The sequence below is a fragment of the Crocuta crocuta genome, unplaced genomic scaffold (genome assembly GCF_008692635.1).
Source record: "Crocuta crocuta isolate KB4526 unplaced genomic scaffold, BGI_CrCroc_1.0 scaffold587, whole genome shotgun sequence".
NCBI classification, from domain to species: domain Eukaryota; kingdom Metazoa; phylum Chordata; class Mammalia; order Carnivora; family Hyaenidae; genus Crocuta; species Crocuta crocuta.
In genome coordinates this window covers 2705518-2721152 of record NW_027532403.1, presented here as the reverse complement: position 1 = coordinate 2721152, position 15635 = coordinate 2705518, and the positions used below count along the sequence as shown (strand labels likewise).

The window sequence follows — 15635 nt, the reverse complement described above, 5'->3', positions numbered from 1 at the left end:
CCCACAAACAAAAGAACTAGGAGCTACACTTGAGGAATTTAGGGTCTGATAGGACAATAATCTATGTATCTGATACAAACAGGATCATATTTAAAATAAAACCAAACTATTGGAGAAAAAAGTAAATAAAATATTTTGATACTGTGTGCCTTTTCTCTTATGTTACTTTCTTCCAGAAGTCAGTGGGTTTTGAGATACATCCATTGGTAAAATGCTTGTCACGGGCATAGCTTGGTGACTCTGACATTTGAACATGGCAAACATCGCCTTCCGAAATCTACAGTAAAAAAGGGGAAAACTGGCATTATCCTATAATGACTTGGAACTTTTAAAGCATTTTTAAATATGGCTAAGATGCCATTACCGCTAATTGACATCTCCAAATAAATTTCTGCCTCCAACTTTATCGTCTCCTGTTAAAAGCATTCATAAATGTATAAAGTATATGGTACAGTTAAAGACCAGTTTTACACCATTGATTATAAATTTTGAAGGCATTTAATACAAATCAATAATTATGCCTGTTTAAGATGACACTTCTAATGTCAATTACAGTTTACTTGAACCAAGGATGTATATTTCATGCATTTGCTCTTCTGAGCAAAGGCCAGTCGAAATTAAGGGGAGCTTGAAAATTACTAATTTTTCCAAAAGAACTACCAGTAGGCTCTGAATTTAAAATGTGTTCCTGGGGCACCTGGGTGGCTCAGCTGGTTAAACCTCTCACTCTTGGATGAGCACTGGGCGTTACATGGAAACCAAATTGACAATAGATTATAATTTAAAATATAAATAAATAAATAATGCTATTCCAAGTTAAAGGAAAAATCTCTGACTCTTGATTTCTACTCAAGTCGTGATCTCACAGTTCATGAGATAGAGCCCTGTGTCAAGCTCAGTGCTGACAGCCAAGAGCCTACTTGAGATTATTTCTCTGGCTTTCCTCTGCTAACTTGTGCATGCATGTGCACTCTCTCTCTCTCTCAAAATAAATAAAAACGTGTTCGTTATTCTTATGTGGTCTGTTTGCTCTTAAAAGTTTTTGTTTCTCTGTATTCCTGTAGCTAAAGCTGCTCTATCAAACATGTGCATAAATATGTAAGTTTAATAGAAGTAGTACTGGCATTCCAGGATCAAATTACCTGACCTCTACTGAGACCTTTCTGATCAAATATTTAAGGACAAGAAATTAATTATCCCAACTTTCCACAGTAATAGGAAATAAAATAATCTAAGCTTCACGGAGGAGACAGAAGGAAATCTTTGCTGAGTCCCAACAAGGGGGAAGAGTCTTTATTATCTGAAGTCCTTCCACCCCTGAAGTCCTTTTACTTTAGCACTGGGTTTTTCCCTTGCATTTGAATATCTTCTGTCCTAATATACAACTATGCTACCCAGTTATGGAGTTCAGTGTTGCCTTCCTCACCTTGTCTGTTTTCTGGTAATAGAACCACTCTTTTCTTTGGAAAATCAATTCCATGAATTTGGGATGAGGTAATCATGAGAACCAAGCTGAGCCTACTAATACCTTCCAGCAGCTTTTCTGCCAGGGAGCCATCTGAGATGAAACTCGAATTTGGAAATGCTTAGCTGGTAGAATGTGTGTTGTGTGTTGCTGTAACCATCTCGCCTCCATGTGGGAAGAGGCTCTCATAGAACTGGAGCCCTAAGCATTTTAGGGCCTAGATGCTTCTCCAGTTGCATGAGCCAAATAATTTTTACACTAGTTTGAAGTGAATTTCTGTCCCTTTCCTCTCCCACCATAAATTTTTCAAACATTCTTTCTATATCTTTTTTATTTAAAAGCATTTTAGACATTACTTACTTTTTATTAGCAACCACATAAATACAGGGATTGTAGAATGTAGAAGATTTTGCAAATAGTGGAGCTATGATGGCCATTGAGGGAGGGATCTTCTTTGGGTCACCAAAAGAAGCCCATAAGCACACGATGGAATAAGGGGACCACGCCACCAGAAACATACATATCATTATCACAGACATCTGAAAAATAAATCAGTATGTGGCAAACCCAATATCTAAAATATTGAAATATTTTCTTTTATTTTTTTTTAATTTTTAAATGTTTTATTTAATTTTGAGAGAGAACAATAGAGTGAGCAAGTGGGGAAAGGGGAGGGAGAAAGAGAGAGAAAGAGAGACAGAAAATCTGAAAAAGTCTCCAGTCTCCAAACCATTAGCACAGAGCCTGACATGGGGTTTGAACTCATGAACCACAAGATCATGACTTGAGCTGAAGTAGGATGCTTAACTGGCTGAGCCACTCAGGCACCCCAAAAACTGAATTTTTCCAAATTTCGTTTGTACTTTGTTTGTGTGCCTAAAATCCTTTATGATAACAAGAACCTGTTAAATGAATGGAATGTTATACAAATGTAAAGAATGTCCTCTTTCTTTGGGTGTTCTAGGGAAGAATACAAAAGCTGGCTTTAATGAAAGGCACATAAAACCCATTTCTAGTAATTGTACTAGGGACTGCTGGTATTGTGCTTTTTCCCCTCAGTGTCATTATCTGCTAATATAAAAAATAACTTTCTAAATTCAATCTGGAAAAACCCAAACTCCTATACTGAGTTCATTGTATTGTAATACAGGAGCTCCACATAGATGTATAGTGCAGACAGTTTTGTAAAACAGCTCCCCTTGCATCTCCTTTAAATAAAAAAGTATAATTTTTACATTATTCCTTATTGATTGCCCACTAAAATGATAGAAAGAAGTTTAAAAAGATCTAAACCCATAAGGTTTGAGAATCACAGATTAGACAATAACCTTGTAATAATTAAAACTGAATAACCATTGGACAAGAAGTAAATTATTTATCAGACATAAGAATAATTTAAAAATAAATTAAAAAAAAATTTAAGTGCCATCAGTGAGGGAACATGAAATACAGACTAATCCATTCCACAGAACTTCAGAAAGTCCCCGGAATTGGAGGTGACAGCTAGCTCTGAATGTAGGGCAGCACATGGAACTTAAAATAGAACTCACTGAAATCTGCAAAAACAGACAGACTTCTGAATCCCCTTACCACTCTGCCATGTGACTGCCCCATCATCTCCCCAGAAGAATCCCAGAGGTTCAGCCTAAGAGGTAGGAAACTATAGGACCTTGGGCTTAGCAGAGAGCTGGAACACTGTACTGGAAAGAGGTGCTGCCCGCCATTCCCTCCCTGCTCTGAGCCACAAGAATATGGGAAACAGACTTGTGCTTCCCACTAAGGAACATGAAAGAATCTCCTTGGAAACTGACCAGCCCAGAAAAAAATACCTGGAGATACAAAGCATCAGAAATTCCCCCAAGGAAACATCCCAGTGATGAGCTTACAATCAGCTTTTTAGTGCATCACTTTTAAATATGCAGGAGACAGTCACTGACCACCAGACACTGAGGAAACAAACTGACGGGCAGAGACAAAAATGGTGTATATGTGTGTGTGTGTGTGTGTTTATGTGTGTGTGTGTGTGTGTGTATCTATATAATGTATATATATATATTATGTATATACATAAACACACACACACACACACACACACACACACACGCCACAATGGAATATCACTTAGCCGTAGAAAGAATGAAACCTTGCCATTTGTAACAACGTGGATGGACCCAGAGGGTACTCTGCTAAGTGAAGTAAGTCAGACAGAAAAAGATAAATACCATATGATTCCTCTTAAATGTGGAATCTAAGAAACAAAACAAATCAACAGACAGAAAGACAGAAATAGACCCATAAATATGGAAAACTGGTAATTGCCAGAGGGGAGGAACATAGGGGGATGGGCAAAATAGGTGAAGAGGTTTAAGAGGTACAAACTTCTAGTTGTAAAATAAGTCATAGGGATGAAAGTACAGCATAGGGAACACAGTCAATAATATTGTAACAACATTTTATGGTGACAGATAGTAACAACCACAATTATTGTGGTGAACATTGTGTCATGTAGAGAATCATTGAATCACTGTGTTGTACACCTGAAACTAATACAACATTGTATGTCAACTGTACTTCAATAATAATTCTTTTTCTAAAAAGATACGAAAAACTGGTGCAGAAATTCAGAGGAAACAAAAAATATGTAATGAATATAAATGAGAGAATTGAGAGAAGATATATATCCATAAAACAAGAAGAGGAAGCTATTAGAAAGGAGTAGAGGGTGTAAAATAATTCTTTTTATGAAATGGATTTTCTCCTATGCCCTATCTATGAAAGAAACAGGAGAATTTTTAAAATTCAATAGGAAGGTCGAACAGTGTGGTTAGCCAAGACTGGGGTAATGAGGTGAGTCATGCAACGGCAGGATGACATCCTATGTTTATTTAAAATTTTATATTTTGTTCAATATGGGTTTCTGACATTAATTTTTATTTTTTATTTTTAAAAATACTACATTAACTGCTTTTGGGGGGTATTACTGAATTTTGTGGTGCCTGATTAAACTTTGTGCCCAAGTCTTGAGCCTCACTTTTCTCAGTCAATCCCAGACATAGACATGGTTGAGGAAATCTCTCAGAAAGAAACAAACACAAAGCCCAAGACAGGGACAACATAGGAGAGAAATTTTTAAGAAAATTAGAAGGACTTCCAGAAAAAGAGAACAGCAAAAAACTGAACAGGGAGGGGAAATCACCAGAGACATAATACAAGAAGTCTCCCAGAAGGGGAAGACCTGAGTCTTCATATTGGAAGCACTCATCAAGTACCCAGCACATAGGTGAATAAAGAGTCCCATCAAGGCACATCAGCATGAAATTCCAGAAAATTGGAGACACAGAAACGATCCTTCAGGCTTCCAGAGAGAATGCATAGATCACTACAAAGGGACTGTCACCAGCACGCTGTCATCCTTCGTAATAGCAACACGGGAAGCTAGGCGGCTCTAGGGCAATAGCAACACGGGAAGCTAGGAGGCTCTAGGGCAATGCCTTCAAAACTCTTTGAAAATCATTTTTCTACTTAAAATTCCATAGAAGGCAAACAGTCAAATAAGAACATAGAATTAAGACTTTCCCAGGCAACAAAATCTTTAAAATGTATCTCCCTATAACCTTCTCAGAAATCTACTTGAGAATGTGCTCCACCAAATGAGAGAGAATAGCCAAGAAAAAGGAAGGCATGCAAGCCAGAAAACAGATGATTCAACACAGGAAAGAGGCCAAAGGCATTCCTACTTGGTGATAAAGAGATCTGAAGATGCTGGCCGTGGTCTTAGAGAAGGGCCAGTGTAAGCAGGACGCTTGGAAGTGCCAAGAGGGACTGTTCCCAAAAAATAAAAAGGATGAAGTCAATTAGTCTCCGATGCATTTGAAAATATTGAGAGGACATTGGCACTTCTGGTGGTGAGTTAAGAGATGAATTGGCAATAGTTACAGAGAACAGTAACCAAAACTGGAGGAGTGGAGGTAGGACAGATGGGGGTCAGAAGAGGGGACAGAGAAGAGGAGGGAGGAAGAGAAAGAAAGAAAATGAAAGAATTATTAACCCCAAGAGAAAAATATTTATTAAGAAAAATACAAATCAAAGAACATTTGTTTGTAATAAACATTTAGGTAGTTACAACAATGTAAAATAATGTAACCAAATATTAACATTATACTGGCAAGATGAGGAGAAAGGTTGGGGTGGAGAAGTAAGAAAGATAAGAGAAATAAATTCTCATTTTCTGTAGTAGGAAATCAAGAGTAATAGCAAATAAAAATATCAAAACAGCAAATAAACATATCATTTAGAAATATGGAGGCAGGGGCACCTGGTAGCTCAGTCCATTAAGCATCCAACTTTGACTCAGGTCATGACCTCCTGGTTCATGGGTTCGAGCCCCGCGTGGGGCTCTGTGCTGACAGCTCAGAGCCTGAAACCTGCTTCGGATTCTGTGTGCTCTCTCCCCCTCCCCCCACTTGCACTCTGTCTCTCTCTTAAAAAAAAAAAAAAAATAGGAAATATGGAGGCAAACACAAGAAAGAGAGCCAGGGAATAAGAATCAAGTGTTGGGGAGAGGTGACTATAATATAGACTACATATGTGTAAAAGCTCCGTTGCAAAAACATTTTAAGGATTTTAATCTTACCTTTGTCACATCTACCTGATCTGACCAATCTCTGTTGAGGTATCCACTGCAGTTACTAGTACTATGACATTTAATGGTTTGAGTGACGTGGTAATAGCAGTAAAACATCACTGTCAAGGGTACAATAAAATTGATCACAATAACTGTCATTGTGAAAGAAATGAAAGATCTGAAAATAAGAAAAGGAAATCATTAAATCACTACTTGTATAATGTGCTAAATAGGACAAAGGAAATAGGACAGTTATGAAAAATAATACTGGCACTGTTCAACACTCACTGTATTATTAAATAGCTTAGGAAGGATATCTAACTAATTCCTTTAGACTAGGAATTGGCAAACTATAGCCTATGGGCCACACCCAGCCTTGCCATCTGTCTTCGTAAATTAAATTTTATTGGAACTATATTCATTTACCTGCTGTCTATGGCTGCTTTCACAGACAGGCCTGAACAATTAAAACAGAAACAGTCTTGCCTGTAAAGCATAAAAATATTTACTTTTGCCCCTTTAGAGAAAAAGTCTTAAATTTAGATTCGGAAATTTTCTTCTTGTTTTCCTGAGTAATCTTTCATTTTCTTACTTACCCTCTTCTTCCTGGTAAGTATAGAGAAGCAACACTAACAAACAAGCAAATCCTTACAGTGACTGGTTTTGCTGTATAATTTCTGCTTTATCACCAGACCATCTTGAGAAGACAGTAGGGACTCAGCCTGGGCTTTCAGCAGAACTGCATGCTCTCTAAGGATACTAACACTCCCCTTTCTCTTTCTGATTCTACCTCTGAGTTACAAATACCGAGTGGGTGCTTGTGTACCCACTTCTGGTGTCAGAAGAGAGGATGAAGAAGGTAAGGGGAACAAGGGAGCTGGATGGCCTTTACCTGCAAACAAGCATAATTCAATGCTAGATTCACATCACCACCAAGGAAGCACTTTGCCATACTTTGATTGGAAAATATTTGACCTGACCTTAAATTTGAAATGGTGAGAAAATGTCCACATTAGAAATATTTGATTATAGGAGCGCCTGGATGGCTTAGTCGGTTAAGCGTCCGACTTTCACTTAGGTCATGATCTCGCGGTTCGTGCGTTCGAGCCCCGCGTCGGGCTCTGTGCTGACTGCCAGCTCAGAGCCTGGAGCCTATTTCAGTCTGTGACTCCCTCTCTCTCTGACCCTCCCCTGCTCACGCTGTCTCTCTCTCTCTCTCCTAGAAATAAATAAAACATTAAAAAAAATATATTAAAAAAAGAAATATTTGATTATAGAGTGTAATTATGTCTCTTACGTATCATTTTTCCTCCAGTTTATGGTACAAGTAGCCCCAGTAGGATCTGGGGCATAGCTAGCCCACCCTATGATAGGCATCAAAGCCCAAAAGAGACCATTGAGCCAGGCCCCCAGAATCATGCTGATGTAAGCGTTGGTGGTCATTCTTCTTCCTAGTAACAAACAGATGAAATATTAGCATCATCTGCCAATGAGGAATTCATACCTCCACTTTGTTTTAACTAATTATTCAAAGTTGTTGTCAAGTATATTCTTTGTAAAGCACTTTAGTTCACTCAGAGCCTATCTATGTGAATTTATATTCAGAAAAGAAAATGGCATTTAAGCCAGAACCTGAAATGATAAAAAGGACCAGCCAGAGGACAAGCAGGGAGAAATACTTCCCAGGCCTAGGGAGATGGTATTTACAAAGATCTCAAAGTGGGATAGTCCTTGGCCAGTACCCCAAAGTGGGAGGCCCTAGCTAAAACTGGAAAGATAGCCAGGGGCCAGAGCACACAGACCTTTCGAGGCTGTGCTATGAAATTTGGATTTTATTCTAATTATAATAGGAAATCATTGAAACTTTTGGACAAGGGTTGTCAGAGGAATAAGACTGATCATGATCATAACTCTTTGCATATATACATATATATGTATATATGTACACACACATATAAATTTTTTTACATTTATATTTTAAAGTGAATGTGTGTTGAGTGATACTTAGGCAGGAAGTACCTTTCACTGAGAAAGTTGAGAGAAGTGCTATACCTGTGTCAGGACTGCAGATAGTCAGGTATCGATCCATGGCCACAACCGTGAGTAATCCAATACTTGCCATTCCAAAAAAGATATTCAACCCAGCATAAACCTAAAAATCAAAATTGGAAAGAATCCACCATTCTACATACCCTCGCAAGAGATATTTACATTTTAATTCCAGTGCTAGAATATATTTTAGATACATTGAGTGTTTTTTATTTTAATAATTTAAATACATTTTCCATTGTCATATTGTAACTAGTTTAGTAAAGGCATTTATGGAAAGTGCTTTAGGACTTCATCAATTAAAATAAACTTTTTAAATTTTTAAGAGCTAAAGTAATACTTCTATACAACATACTCTATTAACTGAGTAAAAAACAAACTATAAATTAGGTGCAATGCATATAACCATCAAAATACTAGTGTTTACAAGACAAACAATTCAACAAGGAGAAAAGAAGAACAGAAAAATGATTCACACAAGCGGGAACCTAAATATTTATGACATAAGATGTAAATCTCAATATGTATTCAAAGAAGTGCAAATTATAAGATACAATTTTATACCCACCAAAATGATGAAAAAAAATTAAAAGTCTGATAGTCCCAAGCATTGAGGAGAATGTAGAATCACAGACGTTCTAATAATTGGCATATCCATTTGGGAGAGCAATTTGGGCACATCTAATGAAGTTGAAGATAAATATTCTCTACAACCCAACCATCCCTCTCCTAACCAATATATTTAAAGAACCTCTCACATATTATAGGTGTATAAAAATGTTTATTGAAGCCTTGTTGGTGAAAGAAAAACATTGGGAATAAATGCTCAGTAAGTACATTGAGGTATGTTCATAAAATGGAATATCGTGTGGCAGTTAAAATGAGTGACTTCCAACTGTATCCGTCAATATGGATAAATCTCAAAAACATAGTCTCCTATAAGATTGTGTAACACAAACATTATTTATACAGAATTTAAAATATCCGGGCAGTTTAGTTTATGTGCACCTAAATATGTACGAAGACAGAAAAACATTCACGGGAGAGAAGGGAATGTGATTGGGGATGGTGTGCAATGGCCTTCAACAGTATTTCTCAAGTTTTATATCTTTAAAAACCAAAACAACCTGAAACACATATTGCACAACATTAAGATCTGACCAAACTAGATGGTACACACATGAGTATTCATTATTCTGTTACTCTCATTTTATTCTCTATAATTTTATAATTTTAAGATTAAAATTTTAAACTCTGTAAAGTAGCAAACTGTTTTTAATTTAAATTTAAAGTTGATTAATAAATTTAAATTTAAATTAATTAAAATTTAATTTAAAAATATGATTTTTAAATTAAATTTTTAAACTATTTTTAAAACAGTAAACTGCTCTTAAAAATCAGGGCAAAAGTCATGTCTGCCCACTAGGATATGCAAATTAATATTTCTATATTTTCTTATCATTAAAAATAATGGTAGATATAATAGCAATTCCATTGGAGGACTTTCCATAGGGGAGAAAAACTGATAGCTTAACTACATTCCTTAGATATTATGATACTGCCATTAAATATTTCATTGTTTCAAATGAAGATAGGATATTTCTTTTTGAATATGCAAATTTTTACATTTCTTCTCTAGTTGAATGCTAATTTTTTAAAATTTTTCCTTTAGGTTGGGGAAATTTCAAAAACATAATGATTGCTACCAAGGTCATTTCTCTTATTAAAGAATATATTTCCCAGTCACTCCTGAAGCTCTCTTCAATAAGAGCACTTTACCTATTATCCTACATGATCTTATTTGATTGAAACCCTAGGGAATTTTTTTTAGACATTTAAATTTACATGTCTTTAATCTATTTTACTTTGCTTGCATTCCAAAGGATCTCCAATACCTGACATCCTGCATATCCAAATTTCCAACTTCCATACAGATCTGAAGCTGCAGACATGGGATATCCAATGCTACTGACCCCTATATCAGTAACAGCCAGGTTAATGATAATTGCATTTGTGGGAGTCCGAAGTTCCTTGTACTTAATGAAGATGCCCAGAACTATTATGTTGCTGAGAATACTTATCATACCTGAGAACATATAAAAAAAAATCACTTTGTTTAACTTAAATGTTTAAAAGTAGTATCAAAATTAAATATCTAAGCTCCTTCAAATAGCAAATCCATTTTAGTTCATTTCTTTGAGGAGCTTCAACTGTTCTTAAAACTGTTTGTAATATATTCACAGCCTTTCTGTGCAATAGAATCAATAAAATAACAAAGAATTTACCAATTGCACTGAAGGTGGATTTTAACTGTTAATCACTCTTCCTTTGAAATTCCTCTTATCTTTCATGATACCACCCCTGCTGATTTTTAAGATATATGGATGACCGTACCATCTCTTTTAGCAGTCTAACTTCTTCCTCCTCCTTCCTAAGGCCCGAAGCTTTCTCTTTGTCAAGTTTCCTTTCTCAAGCCTCAACTATCATTCTGTCCTAACGGCTCTTCTGTCACATTCTAGCAGTGACCCATGCTGCAGTTCCATATCCCTTTTCCTTCAACTCCTTGTCATTAAACATTTATTAGAGATCTACCATGTATAAGATCATATGACTGTGCCAATATTTCTTGAAATTCAACATGTCCAAATCAGAGGTCTTCATCCAACATACACCCCTGTAGAATGCACACTGTAAGGTTTGCCTATCCAAAAAGGAAGTCAAGCTGGCTTTTAGGTACATTGTGAAGCTTCACAGGTGATAGCACCCTAGTCAAATTTCCATAGAGTGGGATCTGACTCTTAGCCTTGCAGGTCCACAAACTCAATTGTTGTCAATGGCCTGGAACAGGCTGGACTTAGGTAGATAGATGACTGAACATAATCAGAATGGCCGTGTGTTAATATACAATGAGTAATATTGTTGAGTGGACCAGACATGCATGTTAGCCTGATTAACAATCTCTACATTCTTTTTTTATTTTTTAATGTTTTATTTATTTCTGAGAGAGAGAGAGAGAGAGACAGTGTGAGCAGGGGAGGGTCAGAGAGAGGGAGACACGGAATCTGAAACAGCCTCCAGGCTCTGAGCTAGCTGTCAGCACAGAGCCTGACGCGGGGCTCAAACCCGTGAACCGTGAGATCATGACCTGAGCCGAAGTCGGACGCTTAACTGACTGAGCCACCCAGGCACCCACAACCTCTACCTTCTGCAAAGGATGTATAAATATCCCAGATGTGGGTCATACCAGGTCCAAACAGTGGCGGTGGGGGATGAGTAGATTTTGGCTGAGAGAGGCTAGAGCCATTACCAGATTCCTAGGGGCTAAAGGAGGGGTAAGCAATGAAATAGAGCTGTATTCACCATCCTGAAGAGTACAACTGGTGCATAGTCCCCCAGCAATTCTAGTGAGGGAAGGTTTCCAAGCATCAACACACAAAAGTATCAGCTGAAGAACTTCTTGGCACCCTCATTCAAAACTTCCTTTTAGCATCTTGTTACACTAATTTTCCAGATTCCTGTTCTTTCCCCTCCTCGCTGGGGCAGAATAAGCTTGCTACAACATAGAATTGTTTCTTCTCAGGACTGATCAATACTCTCCTCTGTTGGCTGTGGGATAAAAGCCCACATGTCCCAACCTGATATTCCAGTTACTGCCTTGATCGGTTTTCATTTTCTTTAAGCAAATTTTCCCACTTGTCAAAACAAGCCCACCCTACTTTTTTCCTCTACCTATTCAATCAAGTTCTATCTATCCTTCAAAGTTCTATTCAAGCCCAGTTCTGTACTAGTGCCTTCCCCTACCCACAGTATTCTCTGTTCTCTAAATTCTCGAAGTGCTTGCTTATATCATACGTTATGAATCTTGTGTGATGATATATCCTTTACCTTTTATATATTCCTAGTATTCCTGTCTAGATTTCAGGCTCCTAATGACTTCTGTGTTCTATGAGTATGTGGCATATAGTAGATTTATTTAATAAACAGACCACAACTAAAACTCACCTTAATTTCTATTATTCCTCCAACGCATAAGTAAGGCACTATGAGAGCAAATTTAATGATTCTTTGGCTCTATTTTTATTTTTTTAAGGTATTATTTTTAAGTAATCTCTACACCCAACGTGCAGGTAGAACTCACAACCCCGCAATCAAAGGCAACATGCTCTGCCTAATGAGCCAGCCAGGGGCCGCTCTTTAGTCCTTGCATCGTGGTCTCCACTGACAATCCAGAGCCTGCTTGGGATTCTCTCTCTCTGCCCCTTCTCAGTTCGTATATCTGCTCTTCTTCTCTCTCAAAATAAATAAATGAACTTTAAAGATTAAAAATTTTTAAAAAAACAGAAACTGATCCTTGAGGTAACATGTGAGGGCTCTAGAACCAAAATGTCTGACTTCAAATCCTGGTGTAGCTACTTAGTAGATTTGGGTGGACAAGTTACTTAAACTCTTTGTCTATATAAACAGGGAAAATAAAACTAAGTTACTGACTGACTTAGTGTAAGGATGAATTATTCTATACCAGTCAGTAGAACAGTGCTAAAATTCAAATAACAGTAGCAGTAGTAGTGGTGGTGGTGGTCATCTTTGTAGTTGTAGTGAGATTACTATTATTGTTACCGCTATGGGCACAAGAACCAGAGAGAACAATTTCTTAACAAGAAATTTTCTTTGCATGCTATTTTTTATAAACAGATAAAAAAAATATAGCTTTTTGGGGCACCTGGGTGGCTCAGTCGGTTGAGTGTCCGACGTCGACTCAGGTCATGATCTCAACGGTTCATGGGTTCGAGCCCCACATCAGGCTCTGTGCTGACAGCTAGCTCAGAGCCTGGAGCCTGTTTCGGATTCTGTGTTTTCCTCTCTCTCCGACCCTCCCCTGCTCATACTGTCTCTCTCCCAGAAATAAATAAAACATTAAAAAAATTTTTTTAAAAGATAGCTTTTCTTGATTATCTATAAAAAACTAAGCCAAAAGTTTATATACAAAGTATTTCTATGTAATTGTGATGATTTTCTCTTTAATTAGCATATTCTATTCTCATATTGTTTCAACAACAGAAGAATCAAAAAGAAAATAGAACATGTCCAATACTTATTATACAGAGGTATTCGAATGAACAAACTAGCATAGTACTAAAATTTACAATAATTATCTGAGGGATGATAATTTCTAATACTAAAGTAATTATAAATTATAGGGAAACTAAGCAATTATAAAGAATAAACTGAATACCATAGGATGTTATACTTTTTGCTCCACTTTTAAACATATTTGAATTTGGATGAATTTTCATGTCAATCCAAAAGATGATAACAACCCAATGTACAGAGTTACTTCTAAAACTCATTACTGAGCATAAAGTTGGGAATGAAGTGACTGCTTAGTATAAAATTTATACAATTCAACCTATACCTAAAAAAGATGAGACAACTTCTACTGTAATTTCCCCATCCCTCTTTCAGTAAACACCTTTCTCTTAATCCAATATACATCAATGACTGTGCATATGAGAAGAAAGAAACACATGTGTCCAACTACCGTCTGTGTCATTTAAGTCATTCAGTTTTACTCTTCACAACAATCATGACACTATCTTCTTCTTATCCTGTTTTAAGGTAAGAAAATGGAAGAACAAAAAGCTGATGGAATTTGCTCACTGTTGCAAAGATATTAAAAGATGAAATCCAAAGCACAAGAGTTTTCCAACACAGCATTCTGGGAATGAGCTGAATTTCCACCGTCTTCAACGACAATACAGTCTGCTCTCCCTTTTTATAACTTTAATTTTCCTTCCAGGACCTTAATTAGATTTCCCAGAATCTTAATTAGATTCTGCCACCAAAGAAAAGATGACAGAGAGGATGTAGGAGAATAGTAAATGACCTAAAAATATATTTTTGCCATGGTACACACTCTTCCCCAATAAAGCCTTAATTTGACAATGTAATAACCAAATATATGGATGATTATTTTAAAAAATATTCATTTTATAGAAAAATTTTCTCAGCCCCACTTCACCACTGTCACATTGTTTATCAGGATTCAAAATTAACTTGTGTGGCATTAGCCACCATTAACAATGCCTTCATTTATCCTTTCACCCACGTTCTCTTACTCTACAGCCAGGAAACATGGCAAGTAGTATCATCCTTATTGCCCACATGAGCACCCCAACTCAGAAAAGATAAGGGACTTGAAACATCTCCAATCCCATACTTTTCCCTACTGCCTTATGCTGAAAAACTGTTTTTCATCACCCATTCGAAAGCAAAGTAACAGTTAATGGAGCAAGCATCCATACCTGCTGTGATCAAGTACGCTGCAACAATATTGTGTTCAGTCTGTGAAAAGACCGAGCCATCTTCATTTTTAGAGTCTGAACTGTTTTCTAAAGTATTCCTTAGCATTTTGGAGGAAAGAAATTGAGACAGCCTTCATAATGAGCCTTCAATGATTATGGAATGTTTTAAGAGCCGGTGAAGAAGAATTTTCAGAACCAATCATTTCCACTCAAAGACCTCAAAGAAGGCCCTTTTCATGGAGGCCCTCCCTTACCAAATTTAATTGGGCTAGGGAAAGGATTTTAATTCCCAGAACAAGGGGAAAGCTTATTAGCAAAATAAAGAGAAATACCAAGCACCACACATCTTAAACAATTTGGGCATCAGCCTAGTATCTAAGGAGATTATCAAGTGCACACATCCCATTCAAACAAACAAATTCAAAATCAGTGCAGGAGCTGACTTAACTGATTGCTGCTGGAAATCTGTTCTGAAATTAAGAACCAGCCTTGGTCAGCTACAACTGTTCAGGTTAAGGACCCTACTTTCTGTTGAGCCGTTCAAGTTTTTCCGTTTCCATTTCTTTTTCCAGAACAATCTGAATAATCAGACATAAAGAAGTAGTCTCCCTCCATCCTTCCAAATCTCACTCCCCTAAAGGTAGAATATTTTTTTTGGTGTATATCTTCTCTAATATATATTCATACTAGGATTTGAGGTTTCTCCCACTTTTTTTTTTTAAGCAAAAATGGGGAGATATGCATATAAAAAATCATTCTGTAACATGTTTTCTCCTAAAGCCAGATCATAAATTCCAGGTCAGTAAACCTGAGTCTAACCTATTAATAGCCTGTATTTCATAGCATTGATATAGCTGGATTTATTTCACAATCCACCTCACTTAATTTACCCTATGTTTTGGTATGCACAATTATCTAATAATAAGTCACAGAATATATCAGCCAAGTATCTAGATTCAGTCATTCATCTCATGCAATACAGGGCAATTATAATATTCTGGACTTCTTGTTAACAACCCAAAACGTAGGTTATAGATGGGTTATAATCTAACATGAAAATTGTTAGAATAAACATTCCTACCACCTTCCTCACCACCCCCTCCCCATATTTTTTCTGTCATGTAGTATTACTAAAATCTGATTCTTTGCAATGTTTATTTTAAATCAGTAACTTCGGGGAAATGCTGGATGCACC

At 36.8% G+C, this 15635-nt stretch overlaps 1 protein-coding gene across 1 annotated transcript; it reads right to left on the bottom strand.

Moving 5' to 3' along the window:
- Positions 1 to 162: 162 nt before the first annotated feature.
- RRH (retinal pigment epithelium-derived rhodopsin homolog) lies at positions 163 to 14569 on the bottom strand. The gene is made up of 7 exons (XM_077778481.1): positions 14441 to 14569; positions 10034 to 10224; positions 8142 to 8241; positions 7387 to 7540; positions 6099 to 6267; positions 1826 to 2004; positions 163 to 277 (listed from the first exon to the last, which is right to left on the bottom strand). The coding sequence occupies exons 1-7, from the start codon at positions 14544 to 14546 to the stop codon at positions 163 to 165; spliced, it is 1014 nt and encodes a 337-aa protein (XP_077634607.1). The 5' UTR covers positions 14547 to 14569.
- Between the last annotated feature and the right edge of the window lie 1066 nt (positions 14570 to 15635).

Coding starts and splice junctions, on each gene's coding strand:
- RRH (XM_077778481.1), bottom strand. CDS start 14,546: ATGCTAAGGAATACTTTAGAAAACAGTTCAGACTCTAAAAATGAAGAT. Junction 10,225..14,440: donor AGCGTACTTGATCACAGCAG/GTATGGATGCTT, acceptor ATATGTTCTCAG/GTATGATAAGTATTCTCAGC. Junction 7,541..8,141: donor TATCTGCAGTCCTGACACAG/GTATAGCACTTC, acceptor GTTTGTTACTAG/GAAGAAGAATGACCACCAAC.